At 33.6% G+C, this 27,494-nt stretch overlaps 1 protein-coding gene across 1 annotated transcript; it reads right to left on the reverse strand.

Moving 5' to 3' along the window:
* Window positions 1-3,269: 3,269 nt before the first annotated feature.
* On the reverse strand, window positions 3,270-27,494 carry LOC111422273 (meteorin-like protein). The gene is made up of 5 exons (XM_023055475.2): window positions 27,145-27,494; window positions 6,921-7,178; window positions 6,720-6,859; window positions 6,429-6,485; window positions 3,270-4,054 (listed from the first exon to the last, which is right to left on the reverse strand). The coding sequence occupies exons 1-5, from the start codon at window positions 27,279-27,281 to the stop codon at window positions 3,714-3,716; spliced, it is 933 nt and encodes a 310-aa protein (XP_022911243.1). The 5' UTR covers window positions 27,282-27,494; the 3' UTR covers window positions 3,270-3,713.

Raw genomic sequence — 27,494 nt, forward strand, 5'->3', positions numbered from 1 at the left:
TAAAAATTATTATTGATTTCTAAGAGAGTTGCCTGATTTTGAACACTATCTTAAATAATATTTTTCAATATTATTTTAATTAATTAAGCAATATGATGTGTAGGGTGTGAAGAGGTTCACACAAAAAAAAAGATTTACATTAGGTATATTTTTAAACATTAAAATAAGCTGGTTTGACGATCAGTAAATTCTTGCTTATCTTTTAGTACGACAGCTTCTAAAAAAGATGGTAAATACTATAAATAAAACTAATGTAACGATATGCAGATCCCATGATTTTTAGAAATCTTTTAAATTTCACGTTATCAGTTTTCAATTCTTTTCCATATTCTAGAGAATTCCTACTCATTGGCAGTTTCGAATCTTTTAACATTCAATCCATGCATTTTTCTCCAATAAAAGATTGTTATTGTTTACTGGTGTTGTATTTCTAGACTTTCGCGTAAATTGACCTTAAGGTTTTTAACCTATAACATTTTTATTTACATTTCGATTTAAATGGGTATATTATTAAAAGATAAAGCATTTTCTATGCAATATGTAAAAGTGCCCATTTCCTAATCAAATATTTTTTAAAAATCTTCAGCTAGAAATACGGTCTATATAACACTTTGAATTGTTAATTTTTGGAACTTGCCTATCTATCTTTTGTTCCCAGCATCACAAATCCTGTAAGTGTTGCCTTTTGTATAACCTGCAGAGAAATTGTTACCATCTACATGTACTCCAAATTTTCCTTCAAAAGTTTCTGCAATCTTGTGATGAAGCCTGTTGATATTAAGTACCGAACCATACCTTTATTATTAAAGTGACCGTTTAAACTATATAGCTTTTGTAAGCGATCATTCTACTGCTGATAGTATATAGACATAGGCGTTGGAAGATCAACAGCTCATCGCTCTCAGTGATGACTTGCTTTTTTTCGTTGTGATGTAAAGCATTACAGTATTAGAGACGACCATCAGTAGCTTGCGTGTGTGCGAATCAACATAGGTCTTCTCGAAATATGTACTTGTTATCCACCGTAACTTTCAGGTATTTGACGGCCCTGACAATCTGGCAACCAGTGCTTAGCACTAACTCAATCTTTTTCAAAGTACCTCCGTTATAGTTCTTTGCGTCTCCGTAACATCTCGCGCGGAGAAATATTTGATGAGACATCTCCAGGTACTACAGAGAAAACATTCCATCAAGGACTTATCCTTGGATTACTCTGCACGTTATCTTTTTCATTCTTGGAACTTCGGCAGTGTCATAGATCAATATTTTATTTCTGAAATAGATTTTTCTTGTTATTACACTATCCTCATATTACTTTTCCTTATGTTATTGTATAACTATGTTGCTTTTATATGCCGATTCTTCTTCACACGTGTTGCAATTACTAAAAAAGCATCAGTAGAAGAGAAAACATAACATATAACAGACAAATAAGCACGTTTTTACGTACATGAGTTATTTGATGAGGGCATGGTTTTGAACAATGGCTTTCAAACAGATTTCGAAGACGTGGTTGAAGATGACAACGAAGAAATTTCAATATTAGTAACAGATCAAGATCAAATGCTAAAAGAAAATATGGAAATTAATAATCAAAATGATGGAAAATGGGATGTATTCTTTTCAATGCCTACAACAATTCCAAATAATAAGGATACTGTTTAAAAGCCAATGATTTGTCAGTTGAACATTACATTTAAAAACATTTATAGGGAATCCAGAAAGTTGAGTGTAGACGAATCGATGATAGCGTTCAAAGGACGAAACCTAATAAAACAATGCAATTCAATGAAACCCATCAATACGTTTTGACGTTTACCAAGGGAAGGATGCTGAATTTCCTAAGAAATATAAGCATGTTGGCCTAGGAGAGAGAGAGTAATTAAATATTATTGTTATTTGGAAACTCTATCGAGATACGACCTACACCCTTCAATTATGGAAAGTACCCGAAAAAATAATCGACCCGACACTAAAATTGACAATATCTTCACAAACCTAGAATCATATTAGAGTAAAACTTTAGTATTTACATTATCAGATCACTTCGCGAAAGAGATATATTTAATCAATAGTGGAATTAAAAAAATTAAAACAAAAATAAAGAAACGTTTTCTAAATCGAGACATATTAACTGATAGTTTACTGGTATTATTTGCGGATGATTCAACTTCTGTTATATCTGGAAAAAGTGAGGAAGCGGTCTTAAGAATGGCCAGAGAGAATCTAACAAAACTAAGCGAATGGTTGTTAGGAAATAATCTACAGCTCAATATAGCAAAATCAACTTTTATGATTTTTGCAAATAAAACACCTGAGATAAAAATAATGTTTGGAGGACAATTACTCACCTATCAACAGGAGGTAACGTTCCTGGGTTTAAAGATGGACTGCCGCCTTTCCTGGAGTCAACACATTGATGGGTGGACAACTAGTTTATCCAGAACATGTTTTGCGCTTCGAACAGTGTCACGATGTGTAGGTGAAAGAGTCGCTTTAAGAGTTTATTATGCGTGTGTTGAATCGCGTTTGAGATATGGAGTTATTTTCTGGGGAAATGCAGTAACTACGGAACGTGTTTTCATCCTTCAGAAGAAGTGTGTATGAGCGGTTTTCGGTTTAGGTCCGCGTGACGCATGTAGAGCTCATTTCACAGAATAAAATATTCTCACGTTCCCATGTTTGTTTATTCTTGAATGTGCACTTTTTGTTATAAATAATTACCCTGAATTTTTCTCCAAATTTTTATTATCTCATCAACATCAAACGAGAAGCGATTATTATATATTATTATTTAAGTTTCAAAATTATATTTCTAATTAAGTGATGTATAAAAACTAAATTTTTATTATTCAGAAAATATTTATTTATCAATCTTCATATTCTCTCAAAAAAACATTTCTCATATAAACAAAAGTACATTTCATAAAAAAATTAATATACATATCACAGTACGGCAAAGAAATACATTACACAAATTGAAATAATATACATTAAGAAAATTTGACGTGGAATCACATTCTTGCTAACGGTACGTTTTTTTTTTACAATAATTATTAGAAATTTCAGGAATATACATTTTTCTTAAAATTAATACATCATTTTATACATGAGATCCTTTTAAAAGGCACATAGACGGGAAAATACGTATAAAGGGAACTCAAATAATACAGTTCTATTTTGGCACATAGAATTCATAAGAAGAATTTGATTATTGTGATTAAAATAGTTTACAATAAAAATATTACGAGAAGAGAAATGTGGAAGTGTTGAAGATTTTCGTTGTTTTTTATTTTTTCGGCACAAGTACAGCGTTATAAGTTTATTATAATTCTTTTCTCTTCGATAACAATAAAATATATTTACGACAATTTCTGTACAAATATAAAAATACAATTTTAACGGGGCCATTAATTATTTAATTAACAAAAATTAGGCGCAAATATATTTTTTTCTTACATACAAAACCTTTGCATAATAAATATAATTTTTTTAAATTTTATCATCTTACTTTATTTACACATAACAATACACGAATTTATCACCTCCAATGTGGAGTACTAATTATTTACAAATTATATGATACATGCAATAATTGCACAAAATTGCCTGCGTGGTTTAACAAAAATTTCGAACCGTAATTTATCTAAGAACTTTCCAAATACTATACAATCACAGAATTAGCTACTCAAAAATGTAAGTCTCTAGACCGGCTAACTTCTTAATACACAATGGGCTTTGCCTTCGTCAGACAGTTTATGCAATAAAGTCGCCCAATCTTCCAATCTTGGAGCACACTTTATCGTTAAGTCACCTAGTTTTCGTTTTGCCATAAAAACAAACTCTCCCAAACCGTAATTAACACCACAATGTTGAGGCATGTTTAACACCACGTCATTTTCATCTTCATTTCCAATGTCTATAGAATTGGTTTCAAGATCCCTGTAATACCCATCCACGGTTGTGTGTCGAATCATTTTCGTAACTTTCATATACACTTTTGATATTTGAAGATCATCCACGTTTTCAACACCGCGAATTATCCCCCTCGCAACTAAAAATAAAAAGAAATTATTTTATTAATATGATTGGTTAACAAAAGGGTTTCATAATTTATGATAGTTCGTCGGGAAATGCTTGATAACTGTACAAATATTTTGCATTGGACGATTTAAGGATGTAAATAATGTAAAAGTTCCAAGAACTGGTACAGTTTTATCGCGTGTTTGCTTTTAGATAGTCTCCAAAACAAACCATCTTACAAATATTTGGTTTGTTTGGAGTCTAGTTTCTTCAAAATCTTCTTGGCCGGAAATTTTATTTTTACAAACAAGATAAAAGTAATTGGTTGAGTTAAATTGCGTAAATTTGAAAATTTGTTATTTTAAATTTGATAAATTCACTTATTCGCATTTTTCTTGATATTTATGCATCTGAGAGTAAATGTGTCAAAGAGCAAAATTGTTAAGAATACAGTTAGCTACAACTTTTGTACTAAAACATTTTTTTTAAATCCGATGCTTTACCAACAAATAAATGTAAAACCATGATTTTATACTAAACTTGAACTTTTATACTAAAATTTTTTCTCTAATAGTTTCGAATCGTGTGGTCTAGCAACAACAAGATGCCAAACCACTATTTCATCTAATTTTCACTTTTTAGAACTTTTCTCGATATTTATGTATCTAACAATAGGAGCAAAAGTGTATAAGAACAATATTGTTAAGAATACGGTTAGCTATAATTTTTATTCTAAAACTTTCTTTCTAAAACGTTCTGAATTCCGTTCTCTACCCACAACTAAACGTAAAACAACGATTTCATCTAATTTTCACTTATTCGAATTTTTCTCGATATTTATGCATCTGAGAGCAAAAGTATAAAAGAGAAATTTTGTTAAAAATAAAGTTTTCTACAACTTTTATACTAAAACTTTTTTTCTAAAACGTTCTGAATCGTGTGCTCTAGCAACAACAAGATGTAAAACTACTTTATCTTATTTTCACTTTTTAGAATTTTTCTCAATATTTATGCATCTGAGAGTAAAAGTGTAAAAGAACAATACTGTTAAGAATAAAGTTAGCTACAACTTTTATATTAAAACTTTTTTTTAAAACGTTCTGAATTCCGCGCTCTACCAACAAATAAATGTAAAACTACGATTTTATCTAATTTTCACTTATTCGATTTTTTCTCAATATTTAGGCATCTAAGAGCAAAACTGTAAAACAGCAATTTTGTTAAACATAAAGTTTTCTACAACTTTTATACTAAAACTTTTTTTCTAAAACGTTCCGAATCGTGTGCTCTAGTAACAACAAGATGTAAAACTACTATTTTGTCTAATTTTCACTTTTTAGAATTTTTCTCGATATTTATGCATCTGAGAGTAAAAGTGTAAAAGAGCAATACTGTTAAGAATAAAGTTAGCTACAACTATTATACTAAAACTTTTTTCTAATCCGTTCCGAATCGTGTGCTCTAGCAACAACAAGATGTAAAATTACTATTTTATCTAATTTTCACTTTTTAGATTTTATCTCGATATTTATGCATCTAAGAGTAAAAGTGTAAAGAGCAATACTGTTAAGAATAAACTTAGCTACAACTTTTATACTAAAACGTTCCGATTCGTGTGCTCTAGCAACAACAAGATGTAAAACAACTATTTCATTAAAATTTCGCTTTTTAGAATTTTTCTCGATATTTATGCATCTGAGAGTAAAAGTGTAAAAGAGCAATACTGTTAAGAATAAAGTTAGCTACAACTTTTATACTAAAACTTTTTTTCTAAAACGTTCTGAATTCCGCGCTCTACCAACAACTAAATGTAAAACCACGATTTTATCTAATTTTCACTTATTCGAATTTTTCTCAATATTCATGCATCTGAGAGCCAAAATGTAAAAGAGCAATTTTGTTAAAAACGAAGTTAGCTACAACTTTATATTAAAACTTTTTCTGTACAACATTCCGAATCACATGCTCTACCAACAACAATATGTAAAACAACCATTTCATTTAATTATAATATTTTCGATTTTTTCGCGATATTAATGGGAAACAATCGAGATTATGCATTTTGTGACTTCGATAGAAGAAACTATGGAGAATCGAATGACGTAGAGATTTTGATTATCGAGAACATCGTTTACAAATTATGCCCCCTAAAAAAGGTCATTTTGTGTTATTTTCGTGAACTATGCCAATATTTTAGTGGGTTAGCGAAATTCGAAAGAGTTTTCGAATCGGGCATTTTCACTTGCCTATTGGCCAAGTATTAAGCTTTCGAATAAGATATTGTTAATCAAAGTCGGTAGAGAGGTTCTCTTGTTATAATCAAAATACTATACAAGTAATAATGTAAAGCGAGAAATTATGTGGTTATTTAAAGTTTAAAAATAATCTATTTTTTTGTATTTTACCTAAATCACTCGTACAGAAAGCGTGTGCCAATTCTTCGCCAGTGCAAGGTCTACATTCTGAAAAAAAGAAACAAAATCAATATTAATATATGAATCAATTTAGTTTCAACTTAGGCATATATTTAAATAATAATTTTACAAGGTCGTCGAGGACGTGTATGTAAATTCCTCACAAAATAAAAGAAATTAACGCAACCTATGTAGGAACGAATAAATTTTTAGCTGTTCGATTTACATTCACCGCCTTCGAATGTTTACATACATATACGGAGTCATTCTTTTTCGCCTTACCTTCTGATGGGTCGTAGCCAGTAGCTCCTTTAGGCAAAGGTTGCAAGTCGTATTCAATGTCAGCAACTCTCTTGTCGACACTGTCCGGATCACTCGCTTCTACGTACAGAGCGACCGCACCATTTTTGCTGTTGAAGCATCTGCGATAAGAGAAACGTTTAGATTTGCTGTCGTTCCAACACCAAAAAAGACAAAACTTACCGGACAGCCTTCGTCCCAACATGTTGGTTGGCGTAAAGTGGATGCAAAGATCTTGGCCCCTCGAGGAAAACGCGAGCGGCTACATCTTTACCACCGTCGTGATGTAGCTTTATACAAGCTCTAAATTCTCTATCTTGTGCTGGTATCCTTAAAAGAATCCTTAAAGCACCTCTGGGATACAACCATGTTACTCTTCCAGCTGTACAACGAAGGTAAACTGGCGTTACACCTCTCGTTGATACTGTTGATGTTAAACCACTGAAAAAAAAATAAAAAATAAATTTAAAAAAAGATTTTTGTTGTGTTTTATACCGAATAAGGTAAATTGGGTGATTTGTATCATAGCCTTAAAGCGCGAAACTACTATTATTTATGATACGACGTGAACTCGAGGAAGTCATTACGTGAAACTCTTTCGCTTAACATATGCGAACTATTAAACGGAGATGATGCATAATCCTACGCTCAAGTTGGCATCTTGAAACTGACAAAGGCCCACGGTGCAATTTATCGTTATTACGATTGCCTTTACCGAGATCGGCACGAATAAAAGACAACATATGTTGGCCATCGATACAAGCTTGTCCAATAAATTGGATGAACGCGTCCAATTTCCAATAGCAAACGCTAACTCGCATACTTGACGATCCTCGTGCCCATGATCAAAGAAAACGTAACGAAATTTTTTGAGCTTTTAAATCGTTTAACTCGTTATTTCAACAACCAGATGTTATCATTATTTTTTTATTCTCGATCAATCAGCAATTAACGTCGATTGCTTTTTAGTTTCGGGTGAAAAATCACCAACCAGAGGTTGAGGTGAGAGTTCTTTAAATGCCGGATTACGATTCGCTTTCGCATGGTGACGTTGATTTACGAACCACTCGGAAAACGATACGTTGGGTAATATCGCGAAAAGTTGCTACGGTCAACATGAACAAGGAGATACATATTAATGGGTAACTTAAAATACTCCGAAAACAGTTTAAATTAATACAATTAGTACATAACACTTAAGATCACAACCGTATAAGTGAAAGTGAAAATAACCACTTAATGAATATTTGTTTTGGAGTTAATTTTAGCTCGCTCAAACTCGTTCAATTTCTTCGTTCTAAAAAAAACTACACTTAAAATGGTTTGTTACCACAGGCCATTGCATTTTCCGTATGGGCAAGGTAAAAGTAGCCTCGTTTCACCAAGATCGTGAACAGAGAAAGACATCTAAACCTCGTAACAACGACCACACCCATTCCATACGTTCTAATCCGGTTAGCAACTTCCAAGTTAACTTTGTTTGGTTCCTTTTCAGTTTTGATTTCTTTTGTATTTTTTTTTATTTTAACATGAATTTTTGCAGGCACGCGATGACCGAACCTAATATTTTTTTCGAACAGCCCTTTATAAGAGGGTTAAATAGTGATACTTGAATCCCGGGTTCCGATTACTTTTCAAGAATCAAGTTTCGTTTTATTTCGTTGTTCTTATTGCTGAAGAAGAGACTGATCGGATTACGGCGAGATTTGCGTTCGTTCATGTTGAGCGGTTATCAAAGGGTTTAATTGAGCGAAACCGCTCGATGTTGGTAAAATTTTAAAGAAGAAGACGATTTTAAGTTAATACACGAAAAGTTTTGGGTCATTAACTGTGCCCACGTGATAGCAATTTTAAGTCTTAAGTTTCAAAGTACATCCGACGAAATGGTAGACGATAATAAGCGTGAACGGGTGGGTTTAAAACCAATGAATAACATATGATGTGTTTAAAAGCTTAAAGACAAACCGACAATAATTTTTGGGAAATTTTATGGTTCGGTGATAGTTTATCTAAAACTAATTCGTCTTTCGCAAAAGATATCGTTTTTGGAGGAAAAGATACGAAGTTGTCGAGTTTAAAATTTATTATGGTTTGTTTATCTTGGCAACTGATAGGAAATTCTGAGATAGGACTTCCTTGAACTAGAAAAAACCGTTCACCGACACGTGTTGACCCCGAAAGCGGATGAAACTTGATATTTCTCCACCCTACTCACCCTTAACCATTAAGAAATTGGTTTGAAAAAAGGCGCGCGTTTTAAGAGGGAAAGATAAAATTTCGTTTTAAAATCACATCTTTTTATACACAAAATTATAACAGCAAGAAATAATATACTAGCAAATAATACAGTAACAAAACTGCAAGTTACCACATTCAATTATACACGTTCCTCATTTCGTAATTAGATTCGTAACGAACTCTACTTGTAGAATGCAAGAAACGTTGGTAATAAGCATACAACCACAACAGGTAATTCCACGTTAATTGAACTTCGAAGTATGTAAGTCAACAACTTTACGTTTGCTTATTAACGTATCCAACAAATCCATGTAGGTAATTTAGTATTTGTAGTTACCACTTGTATAATGTGAATTGGATTTAATAACCCGCACTTTTAAACAGGAAATTATAAGATTTTTTTCTCTTATGCCTTATGGAGACAATGAAGTAAATGTCGCAACGAACCATACGATGTGATGTCGTTTGTGGGAAAGAGAAAGCCTACCGGAATCGATTTCGCAATTATACTTTTACTTATTATTCATTCGGATATAAAAACAGAACGACGTATTAAATGTTAATTGCTACATGACCGAGTTGTAAAAACTCGATTTTATTCAATGCGCACTCAAAGTTATATGACGAATTCAATTTGTCTTCACGTTTCACTTCCGGTAACAACATAGAAAAAATAAAACTTAAAAATCATTTAAGTATAAATAATTGGATCATAAAATTTTATTTCGAGAAATAATATCCGGTGTTTTAGTGAATTAGGTTTTATAGGGTTATTCAAAATTAATGTGTTTTAAAACGAAAGTGATGTGTAGAAAAAGTTATTTTTAAAGGAAATACTTAAAATACTTCTTTAAATGTTATATCCCACAATATACAGTGAATTTCACTTAAAATGCAATATACTAAAATATATTTCCATAGAAACCAGGGCCTAGCTACTTACTTTGTCCCACATAAAATGCAACGTCTGAATGTTTCTTGTTCTAGGTCTAATATTAGTTCTAGTGTTAGTTCTAATTTTACACTAGCACTATCACTAGAACTAACACAAGACCTAAAACTAGAATCGTTCGGGTTTAGCCGTTTTGAGAGACGTGCGGCTAAATACGTAGATCTAGAACTAGAAACATTCGTTTTTCATTTTTGAGTAAAACCATTTTGTTGCTAATTGCGTCATATTTCAAATATTTGAAATTTAAAACCCGCTAGGTTGGTAATTATCATAGATAGGTTATAATCGCTTATGAATAACGATTCTTTGATTCATTGCAAACAATTTTCATCCACAACGTTTTCTCCTAGCATTTTTAGTTTTTTAATTATAATAAACAATATCATTCAAAAACGTTAATTCTGACATTTGAGCATTTACAGTATATAACCAAAACTGAAAAATAGTTACAAAGAAATCGTTTATGAATTAGGTTTTTGTGATTTATTATGAACAATTTTTATTAATATTATTCTCACCTATCATTTTTAATTTATTACTTATAAACCATTTTGTTGAACCATATTTTGAAATGTTGTCAATTTTTAAATATTCGGAATTTTAAATCAGTAATATTTATTATTTTAGGTGGGTAATATTAGGTAGCGGATTACGTTTTGTTGGATCAGTACACACAATTTTCATCTACAACATTTTCTCCTAAATGTATTTGATTTACTAAAAATGCGAAATTGTTGATGATATCTTTCTTATTGATAAATATGTTTATCGCGATATTTCAATTGAAATGAAATACTCAACTACGTTCTAACGTAAACACTAAAAGTAAGCAAGCAGACAGAAAAATAAAAACGAGATATCGCACGTGAAGTTAATGGTGTGAATGAATACCACATGAAACGATAGTGTACACAATTTATCCGTGACTTGAATTGATGTGACATGATAGTAGTGTTCTTCCATTTTTGAGTAATAACTGTTTGTTAGACAAATAAGTAATTTTATGCAAAACTATAACTGTTAAAAACTATTATGGAATGACATCTTATCTTTGAGTAGTACAAAAAAATGTTTCAAGTGCTCTGCCTTTTCCCTAAATCTTCCCGTAAAGATGATGTAATTCATTTGTAAAATACGATTCATTCTACATTAAAAGGTATTTCAAGCATGAATTTGATCAAGGCTGTATTACAATAAAAATTCAAATTATATATCCGGTGTGTAAATATGATACCTAAATTTGTGCATAGATTAATGTAATTATCATCAAACTGCATTTCCATTTGTTGATCCACATCAACCAAAGATTTGCAACTCACAACGATACAAGATTCATACAACAGCATAGTTTATAATTGTGTTGAACATGTCAAATTTTGTATCTGGATGCTACGATTTGTGAACACCGTTGATTTTTTGTTATCATTTGAAGAAAACTGCTGAAAAATGCTTGTCGAAGGTTACGGTGAGCATACTGTTGGTAAAAACCGTCTCTATATGTTTGAAAGCTATGGAAAAGATGAGACAATGGGTTCCACATGAACTGAATGAAAGACAGCAAGAAAACTGAAAAACCATTTGCCCACTTGCCAGATACAAAAGAAAGTCATTTCTACATCGAATTATGACTAGCGATGAAAGGTGATTATGATAAGTGATATTGTGAGAATCATAAGCGTAAAAGTAACTCCAAGCAATACAATGATTGCATGGCCAAATCGCCATGGAAGGAAGACAATGCTCCGTGTTTGTATTACGAACTGCTAAAATCTGACGAAACTGTTGATACTACGCTACTGTCAAGAAATGCTTGATTTGAATTAAGCTTAGCATGAAACCCGACCAGGATATGTAAAACGACAACATAACGTGATGTTCCTTCATAATAATACACCATCACGCACAGCAAAGCTGGCCAAGGAAACTATTAAGGCGTTTAGTTGGAAAATACCTTCACACGCGGCTTACTTATCAGACTTGGTTTCGTCCGATTACCGCTTATTTGCTTCGATGGGACATCTAATTGCTCAGCAGCGTTTCACTTCTTACGAAAATGTACAGAAATGATTCGATGACTGGTTTCCCTAAGTAGAGCATTTTAACGTGCTTATCCACAATTTGTCAGACTGGTGAGAAAAATGCGTAACTAGCGATAAGCAATACTACGAATACAATATTTTCTTATCATTATCATACAATAAATATTCTATATAAGAATTGTGGTTATATATTTACACACCTGGTAGACTCAACAAAATTTCTGTGCTAAATTTGGATTATTCAACATGCAAATATATCAGTCACAGATTTGCGATATTTTCCAGTATTTAAGGCTACAGAAAGCTGCTTATTAAATGATTCGCAGTGTATGAGATGTAGCCCCAATATTTTGCAGTCTATACTGATTGTTGTAAACTGTTCTTTTCTTTTCTTCATTTCCGGACCGTCTTTTTTCTCCTATTACTTTCAAATTTCAGATATCAAAAGCTTATGTAATATTTATTTCAGGGTCTGTCTTTAGTTTTATTTACATATTAAACGTTGATGTGGAGAACATCTGCATATAGTATGTCTTCCTCATTGTTGCTACATGTTTCCTTGTAAACATTGTCCAAAATTTTCCAATATTACATTGTCTTAATAATCCCTCAATTACACTTGCTTGAATAACTTTAATGTCACTGTTAATGAAAATTTAATTTCAATGGAATTTCAATGGACTAGCAATAGCTGCTAGTTCCAAGCTGCTATTGCAAATGTCATTTGTTCATCTATCTGATACAATTAGTTACCATTATGGTTTACAGTTAACAAAACCAGCCAACAAGTTATATAATTATTTTTAAAACCCTCTCGCGACTAATTTCCATTTCTTTTTCAATACTATTTTTTCCCCTAAAACTGTTTAGTTTTGACTGCTTTCTCTCTGCTTTAAATCAGTTTCTATCTAACTCGATAATCTGTTATTCGATTTCCCTTTTTATATCTTTTCCTGAACTTTTAGATTTCATTAACTCATTACAGTTTATGGGCTATTGAACCTGAGTCAAATTCTTAGGTTTCCTAATGACTGTTTCAAATGTGAACGATTTTTGCATTTTCTTTGCTTTTGACCCTTTATTTTGTTCCTTTTCTGTTTCTCTTCCATTACCAGTGCTACTAATATGTTTTTTTATTAACTTTCTTTATCCTCTACGCTTTCAAATTTCGCTTAAACAGTAAATCATAAAAAAGTGTCCTTTCATTTTCAACATCCCAACAAAATAAATCGATGTTAATTCCGCATAGATTCAGCAGAGAAAGTAATCTTAATGAAAAAGATTGTTTCCAATCAACATCGTAAGAAAAAAAAATCATAAATATTTTTACATATGTATACCTAACTTTCAGTAGTTAAGTGTTTGAGATCAGCATAAAAAAATAAAATTGTTGTCGATTGACGTTACATTTAAAATTAAAATGCACGACAACAACCGTCGAAGAGATAGATGAATACGAGTAGCTTAAATTATTCTTAATTGGGCTGTCCAATTAACCTTTTCCACGATTGTTTTGCCCTCCGCGACGTTATAAATAGACGTGATCTTATACTCGGACGAAAATTATGGTTCCGACCATGTGATATTTATTTCGCGAAAAAGAACCAAAAACACGAGAATTTAAACGTTTCAAGTTCTGTTGTTTTCGTGTGGGCAGTACGTCCTACACGTCATCTTAAAACCCCAGTTTCGACATCCTCACTTTCAAGAGTGCATGTTTAAGACGTGGAAATTGAGGATTTCCATTGCGCAATTCGCCACCAACGCCAATGAAGCGTTGTCGGGATCCTCTCTCGGCAATTAGAGGTCAAGATTACCGTTTAGATTCTCACCTACACCCACGATTTCAGTTCGTGTCCAAGGAACTACGTGGGTCTGAGAAACTTTAGAGGTTACGGTCGTTAAGAAAATTTGTGTTATTTGTCTTTCTTAATGATTTCTTTTTTTTTCGACATCATTTCTTTCTGAAATGTTTTTTCTTTTAAGAAAACAATTTAAATAATTTTTTAAATTTGAACGAAATAGCGAGATTTGAGACAGATGTTAAGTATTCTTCGCCGTAAACAGGCGTGTAATGGTTGAACCGTTTTTCCACCGTGAATGAAAATAAACAGTGAAAAGCGGAGTGCGTGAGAACTCTTGACTTGGTTCCACTGGCCCGTAAACTTACAAGTGGCGTTCTAATGGATAGACACTGTTGATCTCTGTACCCAAGTATTGCTAATTGGGTTATATAAAATTAACTTTATATTTATTTTAAGTGGCATTCGATGTGCTATCATCGAGAATTAAAAGCTTAACAAGCCTCAACGTTTAGAATGTTCTTGTTAAAACTCGAATTGTAATTACTGTATCAGATTAAAAATAATTAAATGAAATAGGAAGTTATAAATAGAAGCCCTAGTAGGGTATGAATTATACAGTGTGTTAATTAAATATCGTACCCTACGTCATCATTGCAAATATGCAACCAATATCACAGTATTTATTTTATAATACGCGATTTGCGTATTGCAATAACTATACTGTGATTAGTACTGTTTCTTCAATTTATTTTTTCTTATTGTAACAAGGATGGTTGAAAGAAATGCAATCTCAGCGTGAGCCCGTTAATTTGCCCAGGTAAAAAAAAAGAAATTATTGCTCCTCTTACGTCGTCGTCGACTTAACGGTTAGTGCAGATCATTCCGAAACCGTCAACAATTTAATTAAGCAATTAAAATTTATTGGTCGAGGAACCGGCGCGGTCACGTTTTCGCTCCCGACGTCTCCTCAAGTGGTCGCCGTAATTAAAACCACGGCGTAAATTGTAACTCTTTCAATCTCAGTCGTAATTTGGGTCGTAATTCGATTATTCAACTACCTTCACGATTTGTATTTACGAGAAAGCTCTACATATCTTTACCATATCAGTACAATGATGGTTGCAATTAACTTCACTCTATTTACGAATTTCAACGAATTCGAAATCGCTTTCGATTGCAATCCGTATTTGTAAGAAAAATGCAAAGAAGTATTCCATTATGTAAGTTTACATTTAGAATGTTAAATAATACAAATTCTGTTTGATTTTTTCTAGTTTAAGTAGTTTTGCAACTGATGATTACGAAAAAGTTCTCGTTTTCTTGTTATTTAAAACGATATTCTCAAATTACAAAAACTGCTTAAACTAATTCTTAAGAAAAATTGTAAATAGCTTAAAGCATAATAACGCTATAAAGGACGTATAAATATGAAACCTCTATAATAATCATTTGCATATTTCCGCATTTAAGTTTTCCCCCACATCTCCTAACAAATTAATTTCCAACGCTAAGCTCATTAAGCACGTCTGTTAGAACCCCGAGGGCTAAACCAGCACCTTTCCTCTTTGTCTCTCTTAATCCTTCTTCTCTTTTTATCTTCTTTCTTTGCGGCGGTTCTGTTAAGGTTGCGTTAGGTCATTGGTTGCATTGGTGGGCGCAACCACCCTCCGGGTACGAACGGCAAAGAAGAGAATCGTGACTGGCCTCTTCGTTCTCTAACCCCATTATTCGGGAATATAATAATTCCCGGCGTATAGAAAACGGCGTACGGCGACAAAGGGTGTTCCCCGATTCATACGCACCTGTCAATTTTCGCTAATAGTCGACGCTATCATGGTCGGTTTGCGCCTCCACACCCTTCGAAAACTCGTCCGGTTCGGGTTCGTGATTAGCTCGGAATGTAATAACAGTTCTCGTTTTGCCCTAAGGGATAGAGTTGATTCTCGGCCGAACCTCTCTCTTCGAACCCAGACTAATAAATCTTTTCAGTTTGCGGTCATCTCATGTGTTGGTGTACGATTTGGAATGGATTTTTTAAAAATTATTTACGAAATGTATTGCGAAATATAAAGGTGGAAAAGAGATGTGTCGTGACCTCAGAGGTCAGCACGGGTCATTGTGTCTCGGTGTGTAATAATGGAAGGAACTCATTTACCTAGCAGGTGTTCATTGTCTATGGTGTATACGTTTATAATATTAACCTTGAAGTGAATATAGTGACTTGTCTTCGTAACTCTTGTTATATGAATTATAATAAAGGTGTTAAGAAATTATGCTTTGGTGATTTCATCTTGTGTACATTTTGTACAGTCATAGCAAATTTTTTTATTAAATATATTTTTAAACATGCTGAACAAAAAACCTTCATTTCAATTTTTAACAATAGTCATTTCATTTATTGAAATTCTGTGATAGAGAACAAACTTGTTGATTGGATTTTTTACATTGGTGTAGATAACCGTAGATAATAGTATGTAGATTTCTGAAGCAGAGTTTGCTTTTGTGCTTCGTCTTAATATGTTTTGAGAGGAGCAATTATTGTAAGAGGCATAATTGTAAAAGTATATTGGAATGCTTTTCAACCAACAGCTTATCATTTCACCTACCCGTTTTTTTGGGGATTGTATTATACTACGCAGGTACAGGAAATTTCACACATCCTTTGGTCCTATAACTCTGATATTAGCTTGTTATCAAATAAGAAAATCTCTTCTTTTTTTGAAGACTGTTTTTGCGTACTCCTTGTTTTTCCAGTTATCACTACTGGTTTTCAATAAAAAATGCAATGCTCATGAGTGATTTTTGACTCAAAAACGTCTACTTCACTGTTGAGATTTAGGGGGTTGATGAATGTTAGACATGACTCAATGGCATCAGTACAACCTACAATGAGATTATGACACTGCGTGTATAACCTTGAGTAGCAAAGTGTTCAGCTATGACCAACAAATATCCTGTATATCAATATAATCCCGTTAGTCTCTCCTTAGCCTCTGCTACCCAATTCTGACTCTCACCTCCAAGCTGGTCAACTCTGCAAAAGACTGTGGAAACCAACCTCAGTGGGAAGCAAAGTTAGGGATAACGAGAAAGGAAGAAATGGCCCTCAGTAAAGGGAGTTGATAACAAAAAAAGTTCGCTGCTAGATCAGTAAAGAGGAAGATTTAGCCGAAATAGTCCCAGTATACAGGAAAAAACCTACCACCTGTTGTTAGTCACACAGAAGAGACTTGAAGAGATGATTATGTTAACATAAAAAAAGACAATTAGTGGCTAACAGACAAATATTACAATCGCAACATAACTGACATAGAACTTATTATAGGAGGAAATTGGAAATAAGGAAGACATCACACAATTACATATACATAGAACATGCTGAAGCCGTAATACTTTCAAATTATCAATTACTGCTGATACACTATGAGTAAGTGATTTTGTAATAAGTATGCATATAATAAATTTGTGAAAATTTTTCACTAATGAAACTTACAAAGAGTTGCTATTGCTCTTAAGTCCTTGATTTATGTTACAACTAAGATGCAAGTACTATGTCTGACATCAAAGGTAAATTTATGCAAAATAAATGAACTCACTTTGCGTAATAAACACATCCTTCATCGAAGAAATCTTTTTGTTAAACCTGTCTATTATTAGCACGCGAAATTTCAACTAAAAAGAACTTTGCTTACCTTTTCAAAACAGATTGCGAGATTTTGATGAAATTGTATCGAGGTTAATAAAACTATTACCATTAAAAAGTTTTAATCAACATTGGGTAATAATTTTGTGTCATAATAAACAGAAACTTTATTTATAACTTGTTTACAAGTTGTGTACTCATACTAGAAAGAAATTAATATATTTAATTCTTAAGATGTTGTGCTGACAAAGAATTCTATTTAATTTGTTACTTAATATCTTTGGTATGTCATTTGATTCCGGACGTTTTGTGTACAACAATAGCGCGTGCTATAAGCATTAGTCAGCAAGATCTGAATGTCATTCGTTTTTTTTTAACTTAAGCACTTTTTATGTTTTACAACTAGAGAAATACCATAAAGTGCCCAGTAAATCAACTACATTGCCGTCTCTCGGATTTAGTAGCTCGAAATCCTCTCAGAGATAAACATATATCAGGTCCATTTACGACTTATAACCCGTCCTTAAAAGCCACGGAATATCTATATAAAGCGGTCAGCACACGTGGGACATGCTTTCCACGTAGCAGAGGTTGTGGTCATTAACATTTTAATGATCGCTCCATTATGGTTTGTAGCGACAATGGCAGCATACATTACTCGATCTTATAAGCTCGTTATTGGGAGTCCACCGCGTGTTGTTGTTACTGTGGTTGTCCAGAAAGGGGGTTCTCAGAAGAACAACGATCGAGTTCTATTCACGAGAGAGAATAGCAACGGAGTATATTCTGGTGGTGGAGTGTTCATTGCATTTTTCTTCGACGATGGTACACGTCTCGTCAGTTCGTTAAAGTGTGTCCCCTGAGACGGACACGGTAGCTCGTTACCAGTGGAAGTGACGGTTTACCAACGGTAATAAAACCGCATTTACATTGTCCGAGTGGTTTATTACGAATTCGTAATGCGGCGGTGAGACGATCAAAGACGAGCCGACCCTTAAGTACACCGAAAGCACCTTCTTCAATGTTTCGTCAAACGCCCGTTCATCGTCGTTATACCGCTTCTTCTTGTTAACTCTTCTCGCCTAGTAACATGTGTTTGTTACACAGTTTCATTCTTAAATCTTATACTCTTTTAGTTGAGGACTCCTTTTAAAATTTTAAGTAGATGTGTTTCCGTTCCGTGGTGATAACTTGTAATTAAGAGATGGCTTGCAGATGTTTTCTCACCCTTACGATGGGATCAAAAAGAGTTGAAGTGTTAGATACTTAAATGTACATGTGGGAGGAAGTTTTAACACTATACGTTTATAAAGATTTAGGATTTGGTGTCTGCCTTTTTCATTTATAAATCTTATTAACATAGAAATTGTTGAGCGCTTTTAGAAACTTACAATTTAAAAAGTTTCTCGACAATATAAAAGCATTTACATGAGACCAATCCGAGATGAGTAGGCAATATATAAGTCATCAAGATAAGCGTGCTCACGGGCAACGCGGTTCTCTGTTATTAGCCACGATAGGAATCGACGTGTTTGAGTCGAACGGCACTTACAAAGCGCACCGATTTGAGTCCTCGACAAAAAAAGAATTGAGCCCCGTTGCCTAGTGGCCAAATTGCTTAAAAGCTTTTTTTCGATCTGTGTCCGCGGGTGTGTTATTATGGTTTCCTTTCAGCTCGCCTAATTATCGCTAATTACCAAATTGCTCGCTCGTGCATTTTCTCGGTAATGGTTTCCCCTGCTTAAGGTCGGATACACGGTCGATTTTATCGTGTTTAGATTTACAAGAATTCTCATTCCGAACACGTTTAAGTACTAATTGATAATTTCAGGCAACCCTACAATTATCTTATAATTTTCTACTTTCTCCTTTTAAATTAATCAATATTAGGTATGCGCTGTGAAAAACCAAAAGGGAAATTATCTGCGTATAGGGTCTCGTTAAATAGATTATTAAGTCATGATGAATATGTATTTCAAATTTCTTGGTGGTCAAACTATAACCACTTCACTTAAAGATAAGCTAAATGAATTTAATTATAACATGTGTGTAAGTTTGAAATTAATAGCAGCTCTTATTAGACGTATCTGCATTAATTTAAAATAATGATGGCAAAAATAAGAAGAGTTTTGAATAGATATTTATTATGGTAGTATAGGTATTTTGCAAAGTTATGAAACAATTTTTTCTATTATATAAAAATACAATAAAACATCGATATCGACTTCAGATATACCTTCGGCTTAACCCTAATGTTCCTAGTTCCAGGTCTAGTGTTAGTTCTAGTTTTAATTATTATTCAGTGTTAGACTATTGTATATTTTTATTGAACTAAAAGTGGAACTAACACTAGACCTAGAACTAGAAACATTTGGGTTTAACCGTCTTTAGAGACGTACGGATAAACCCGAATGTTTCTAGTTCTAAGTCTAGTGCTAGTTCTAGTTTTACACTAGCACTATCATTAGAACTACCACAAGACCTAGAACTAGAATCATTCGGGTTTAGCCGTCTTGAGAGACGTGCGGCTAAATCCGAATGTTTCTAGTTTTAGGTCTAGTGTTAATTCTAGTGCTAATGTTAGCTCTAGTTTTATTCACCACTACATAAACACAAAACCAGGTAGAATGAACGCAACGGTGTAGATAGGTTTCCGAATTTGAGTACATTAAAAAATTATTCATTCAACTTTTCATATAACGGACTTTAGGTTATAATGAACACTTCCTTTTCCATATTAGTCCGTTATATCGAGGTTTTACTGTAATATATGTATATAAATCACTTAATCCTCATATTCAACCTGTTGGCTCTATTCAAAACCGTTTTAAAAAAGGAGCTTGCGGTAGTCGTTTGTTATACAAGGCTCATTAAGACGAAAAAAGAAATTCCATGAATCGTCATACAATCACAGGGTTCTTTTTAGCAACACGCGGTCATAAAGGAGTCCTATTGTCAATTGTCCTGAGGCCTAATGAACTTTGGTACGGTCGCTGCCGGTGTGTGCAGGTCGACCTCGCGCTCACGTCGTTTTATTGCGCTATTTTTAGGGACCTCGCCTACCTGGTCGAACACGCTGGCGACAATAAAACTCTCCGAAATGGTCTCGGGACATTTTAGATTAATGATTTATCAGAGGCCGGCATTAGCGGGTCGCCCACGGTACCATAACGGCCATAAATTACACGGGCAGTCACAACTAAGTCCACTTTTACGGCCCCGCGTGTCGCAATGCGCGAACTGTAGAGTAATCTGAAACTTTCTACTTATGGTGACAGCCTCGTTTTGAACAAAATTATACGCGTTTCAACAGTCAGTTGCACGTGGTTAAGTATCAGTCGTATAAATAATAATTAACAAGAATATTGATTAAAACGATTTTTATTTTTATTTAGTTTGAAAATTGAAAATGGCTTTTTTCTAGTAAAAAGAAAAAGAAAGCTTTTATAGTTATAGACTCATCATAATTTCTATCTAGTAACTTAAAAGGCCAGTGGCCATCAAATAATGGATTTCCTATAATCGTTCCATAAAGGTGACTTGCACGAAGGTCTTTTAAGATTATCTTTCTATAGAATTATGGTATAAAGTGGCTAAGGATTACTCAGCATCTTTTTCGCATCAATATGAACAGTTCCTGTACAATAGAAAAAAGGGCTTCAATTAATTGCCTTCGGGGGATCTCTTTAGATTTTTTTCTGTAAAGGGATATACATATTATTATGGTAATTAATCCTATGATTGAAAACTTTTTATCATTTCAATATCCTCCTAACTACTTTTCTCGCCAATATCTTTCAGAAAATATAAATTCACCATCGAAAAGATCAATCTATTACTTATTTTTTTGTGATATAATGTATAAAGATAAATTTGTGATCGAAAAGGAAATGATGTTTAAAAAGTCTTGTAGAACTTGATGTTAAATGTTCTTAAGGAAATTGAACGTAAAACGTTTTCAGTTCAACGTTGAGCTGTAATAATAATTGAAAAGACCGCCGGCAATGTTGGGCTGCGGCCGTTTCTACCCACTCCTATTCTTTGTCCGCCAACAACTACGACGTCCAAGACGCCCCCTCACGCCGCGCACTACGCCCCAACGTCTACTCTATAAATTGTATTATCTCGGGCGGCCACAGCTTTTCCTTGCCTCTTTCTCGATCGGGAACAGCTGAGTCGGGTCGAGGAAAAATGTAGAGCAAGTCCACACACCCACGTGGACCCGCAAAGAAGTCGATTGTGTTGTGGTCCGGTGGGTGCGTGCCGGCCCGAGACGGGGTCGTATTTTCGATAAAATGAACCGTGTACAACCCACCTCCATCTACGATCATTAATGCTATTGTTATGCTGATAAATCTGGTGCCACCAACAAAAATGGGCATGGCAACAATTTGTTGTAATATCCAATATATATTCTGGACCAAAACATTTTATGAATCAATCAATCTCTTGATGGATTTAACTTACATACATAAACCTAAAAACGAAATGAACATGTATTGTTTTAAAATGAGCGGTTTTTGAAACAACTTAATTTGCGGTTTTGCTTCTAGGCAGAAAAACAGGTCAGAACGTCCTTGTTTCCAACTTTTGCAGTCAGAAAATAACGAATAATCCAGTCCGCATAACACTTCTAAGACCGGTTTTAATAATAATTTACATGTCATTGGCAGCAGTGGTTGCGACTCGTGCCCAGGACACCGAAGAGAGATCGCGCGTGCCGTTTGTGGCGAGCACCGTGTTTCCGACCAGTTCGAATCCAACGGATTGGATTTGCTCAAAGCACTCGAGCGCCCTCTGAGATCGATCGGGCCTTTGAGCGGTTTTCTGAGTTCGTCTTGGCTCGTGCTCGAAATTCGAACGGTCCACTTTTAGTTTCCCTTTAATGCCCCTTAATTAGGGACCAGATAGATGATATCTTTTAGGGAACGCTTAAAAACCTTATAACACAATGGTTATTGAACGAATGAGATTAATAAGCCTTGATGTGAACTTAATTATTATGCTTATTGAAAGGTATACTTTATTATGGGCTAAAAAAGAAAATAAAAGTTAAAAAACCACTTAAAAAAAATTTTTCGTCTCAAGTTTTGTAAACTGATATTTTTTCTAAGTCCATGCGATAAATAGATAGGGGTGTTTCATCAAAGAAGTTGTAAATTAATTGCCATTGTCAATATCGCGACAGAAGTTGTATTTCTTCAACGGTTGAGGACTTGGATGAAGACCTGGCTGTTTAAGACCGCTTGCACAACGTTATAATGGGGCAACAACAGCAAGTTTTATCTTGGGTTAAAGCGTGGGTAGCGGCTTGAGGTGACATGTTCCATAAAAACGAAGCGCCACCAGTGGAATATAAGGAGGAGGAAGAGTAGGAGGACAGAGCGACAGAGATGCATGCCTATATGGCCAGTGTGATGACCCTCGTGCTCTCTTCGTGCCCACGTATTTATTGTCATCCACCTTCAAAGTGTACCAAAGATAAAAGGGATAAAGTGGAGTCATGTTTCACGTCTTACAACGTGAAATATCCTTCGATTAAAAATAAAGTAATAATTTTATTTGACAGAAGATATTTAACAGATAAAAAATTCAATGTTAGAAATAATGTTTGGATTACAACCACATCACAAAGATAATATGATTACTTTTCTGTGTGGTTTTAGATTAAATGTGTATTATATAAAACCACGTATAAGTAAAAAAAAATGATTTACTTAGATTGAAATCGTTTATAGATGATTCATTGTGGCGTTAGCACTTCATCATTTATTCTTAGTTTAAAATAAAATAAAAAACAAGTGACATACAAAAAATTGTTGAGCAGTTTTGAATATATGCGTAAAATATAAAAAACATCGTTGCATTACTGCCAAAACCAAATAACTCAAGAAATGTTGTTTGAAAAATTAATAATCCGTAATTTGTTTTGATGGTAATAATTAATATTTGTAAAGCATTTAATGACGTTGCCAAAAAAAATACAAAATTACAAGAAGATGAAAATATGTACATACAATAGAGGCTCATTATACATATATTGATAATCCTTCATAATGATAACTTTTCGTACTTTTATTGTGAATGTCATTTTAACTTGAGTTGTCTTGTTGTTGCAGAATATAGGGTATCATAGTGTAGGGCATTATACAGTGAGTCCGTAAAGTAGGGGATATTGTCGGTGAAAACATTAAGAACGGTAGAATCAAATCATAGTAATAAGAACGTGATGCAAAGATGATGCAGACTTTATACGGAGTTATTTTGATGGGACTTAATGCAAACCCCATAGAAGTATGATGCAGTCTTGACTTCATAGAAACATCATCATGATGTGGAGATGACGTAGACTTTATACATAATTGTCCCAATGAAGACGTGATGGAAATTTGATGCAGACATGATAGACATTTAAACTGCATTTGATGCAGGCGCACTGCATCTATAAACCTAGGAGACATAATAGTGATTTGGTGCCGGTTTCATAAATACGATAAAGATTTAATAAGGTCTATATGGAATTTTTATGCAACCTTGAAGGAGTCTTGATACACTGCTAGATGTATGATTAACATAGACACGCGAGGATTAATGTAGAGGTGGTGTAAACTTATACGGAGTAATCTCGATGCAAGTTTGGCAGATATTTGATGCAGGTTTAACAAAGATTTAAAATAAACTTGATCAAGGCGCAATGCATTTATAAGGCCAGAGACATAATGGATATTTTATGCAGATTTCAAATACTTTATACAAATTTAATAAGAACTTGATAGAGCTTTGATATATCTATTATGATCGATACAGAGATATTGTGGACTTTATACGGAGTTGTCGAGCTTGGAATGGAGGTTACATTCAGACTTCGAAAACATAATGCAGATTAAATAAGGATGTATGGAGATTTTATGTAATATTGATATAATCTGGATGCACTCATACATGCAGTTTTGACGTAGACTTCTTTGATTTTGTATAGACATAATTTGATAGAAACATGATAAGAAATCGATGCAGAGCTGTTGTAGATATTACACGGAGTTGTCGGGTTTAAAGTAGACTTGATGCAGCTTAGACAGGACACATAATCAAGATTTGATTCAAGCTTGAAAGACATAAAGCAACTTTAATAATGATATAGGGAGCTTTTATGCAATGTTGAAGAACTCATAAACTCTTTGATGTAGACTTGATAGAGAGCTGAAGCAAGACTTTAGACTCTGTACAAATTGATTTATAAGGATTTTAAGGATTGTGCAAAGATTTTATGCAATCATGAAGGAATCTAGGTGCAACCATAGATGCAGTTTTGATTCTGTACAAACATGATTGGATAGAATCATGGTGAGGACTTTTTGCAAGATGATGTAGACTTTATAGGAAATATCTCGATATGCACTTGATGCAGACTTAATCTAGGAATGATACAGCTTTAAAGTCGAATTGATGAAGTTTTAATGCATCTACCAAGGCAGGAGACCTAATGGAGAAAAACTCCTCATAAATATTAAGTAAACTATAAATTTTGGCTAATTTCAAGGATTTTCTATTCATAAACAAAGAGTAACATGAAATAGAAGATGGATTTTTATTCTTTTCACTAAATTGACCAGGCGATAATTTAAGTGTTAATAACTCTATTTTTTAAGGTTTCCTTACAACTTAATTTAAAAAATTAAACCAAACAAAGTAAAAAACTGGTCGCAATTTTTGTCCCATGACCAAAGAATAACGAAGAAAACAGATCCCGTTACCGTCAAAATCTGTTCCAGTTTTTTTCAAGTTCTTACGACGAGCCATGACGACTTCTTCGAAGCCAGCGGCACGTCATAAATCAGCAGACATCTTCTGGCTCATCTAAAGACCGATTTCAGCACATGTTCGCGGTTTTTTTTAAACAGTGAACGGCGATATATGATGATTCTCACGAGGTTCACCCCTCGGATTTAGTTTCACCCAAACAATTAACATCGCGAAATGTTTGGATTTAATACCATAAAAAAAAGCTTAGATTCGCCACTATTTTTAAACGATTTGTGATGAAGAGAGGTTTTCGTGAGTGACCGCTTAATTAAAGGTGTATTTTAGTCCAGTTAGTCGCTTGAGGAGCAGCGAACCCTCCATTAATGAAAGCCAAAAACGGGATTTTCAAGCCTTGTAATTTATGTAATTCTACGTGTTGCAGATACTCAGATGATGAGTTCAAGAATCTCGATGATGTGTAATGTGTGCACTAAGGATCTTATTTTGTCTTTATAAGGATTTTTATAATCACCTCAAAAAAATTCTTTTCTTTCGTTAAAAAGAAAATTTACTTCGCGGTTCTTTTGATCTTTTAATCATTCCTCTTTATACATATGCAATTAAATAAAATATCTTTAGATGTAACTTTCCCCAAATAAAATTTAAAAAAGTTTTACGAGTTTATATCCTTTAAAGAATTACTTAATTGGGACGTTATCGGTGGCAGGCCATCGTCGAATCGATCCTGATATGTAAATCGATTAATAAAATAAGAAATCGTTCTTCTCTTTGGTACGAATTTAACGCAATTACATTCAAGATTCGAGCATAACGATAATCAATCCCAATCTGGGACAGTTCATGTGAGGCCCGAGGAATTAACAGTTATCTCCCATTGCAACCCGAGCGTAAAGAGTGATTTTGATTTGCCGCTTTTGGTCGGCGGTAATGAGTTGTTTTCGCCAGGGGCGTATCCTTACAATTATCTTTTATATCGAGGACAACACGCCCCTCTAGGTATACCGTAAACGTACCTATTAACGAAGATGTAATTTTCCGATAGAGAAAGTACTATTTACAAATATTTTTTGACTGAAGATGCACGGCTAAACCCGAAACTTTCTAGTTTCGTATACAACAATTTAATAAAAATTGCTGAATAACAACTAAAACTAGAACTAACACTAGCCCTAGAACTAAAAGCATTCGGGATTAGCCGTCTTAAGAGACGGACGGCTAAACCCGAAGGTTTCTAGTTTTAGGTCTAGTGTTAGTTCCAGTTTTAGTTCAATGTAAAATATACAACAATCTAACGCTATATAACTAAAACAAGAAGTAACACTGGAATAAGAACTAGTGTTGGTAGAACTAGTGTAGGTCTAGTGTTGACCTACAACTAGAAACATTCGGGTTTAGCAGTCTTAAGAGACGTTCAGCTAAACCCGAATGTTTCTAGTTCTAGGTTTAGTGTTAGTTCTACTTTTAGTTCAAGACGTCTAAATAGAATGTTACATAAACCAGTTATATCTGTAATTTTAATTTTGCTTAATGAATTTCTAATAGGAAGCATAAGCAAAGATACTCATGATTTGTGACAAATTAATGAATCCTAATTAATGCTTAATAAGCTTAAAAAAACTTTTTGAGCTTAATTCTGAATGTTTTTCTTTATGTTAAGTTCATCAAATTATAATAAGAGTGATTCATAATTTAAGGAAATAAAGTATGCAAATAATATCCTTGAGTCACATCAAAAATTACAAAAAAAATGAAATAATCACCGCTTTTAACAATCTTAACAAGGAATTTACTTCAATTTAAGTTAACGTTGCGGATAACAACAAACCCGTGGGTCGACTATTATTCTTGTACAACAGTTAACTTGGATTTCCGTTTGGTTAATTCAGTGTTGTGGGTCGGCTGCTATTTATTAAGCTGTTAACTCCCGTATTTTTTATGTTTCTTTTTAAAATAAACTTAACAATACCTTCCAGTCCAGTCGCATTCATCTCCGATAATCGACGCTGATGATATCGTAACGCAGATAAATGTTACGATGGTGAAGATGAAGAGGGTGTAATCCACACGAACACTGACACTTGTTTCAGTCATTTTCAAGCACATATTCTAACTTAATTTTTTTTGAAAACTATTTCAAAATCCTTTCGGATTTAGTCCAATTAATTTAATTCTTAAAAGTAAAAGATAATTACATGGTAATTGATAATGTTTTTAAAGTTTATTTAAAAAACCACGACATTCACGATTGAGATAAGACGATGGAATGAAAAAGCTCGTATATACAGAACTACTAGGTAGCAAAGTTCGTGGTCAACT

The sequence above is a fragment of the Onthophagus taurus genome, chromosome 1 (genome assembly GCF_036711975.1).
Source record: "Onthophagus taurus isolate NC chromosome 1, IU_Otau_3.0, whole genome shotgun sequence".
Lineage (NCBI taxonomy): Eukaryota > Metazoa > Arthropoda > Insecta > Coleoptera > Scarabaeidae > Onthophagus > Onthophagus taurus.

Excerpts from the sequence above, each read along its gene's own strand:
- LOC111422273 (XM_023055475.2), bottom strand. The coding sequence starts at position 27,281 with ATGTGCTTGAAAATGACTGAAACAAGTGTCAGTGTTCGTGTGGATTAC. Across the intron at positions 6,860-6,920 it reads GTTGGGACGAAGGCTGTCCG|ATGCTTCAACAGCAAAAATG; the intron begins GTAAGTTTTGTC and ends CTCTTATCGCAG. Across the intron at positions 4,055-6,428 it reads TTTCTGTACGAGTGATTTAG|TTGCGAGGGGGATAATTCGC; the intron begins GTAAAATACAAA and ends TTTTATTTTTAG.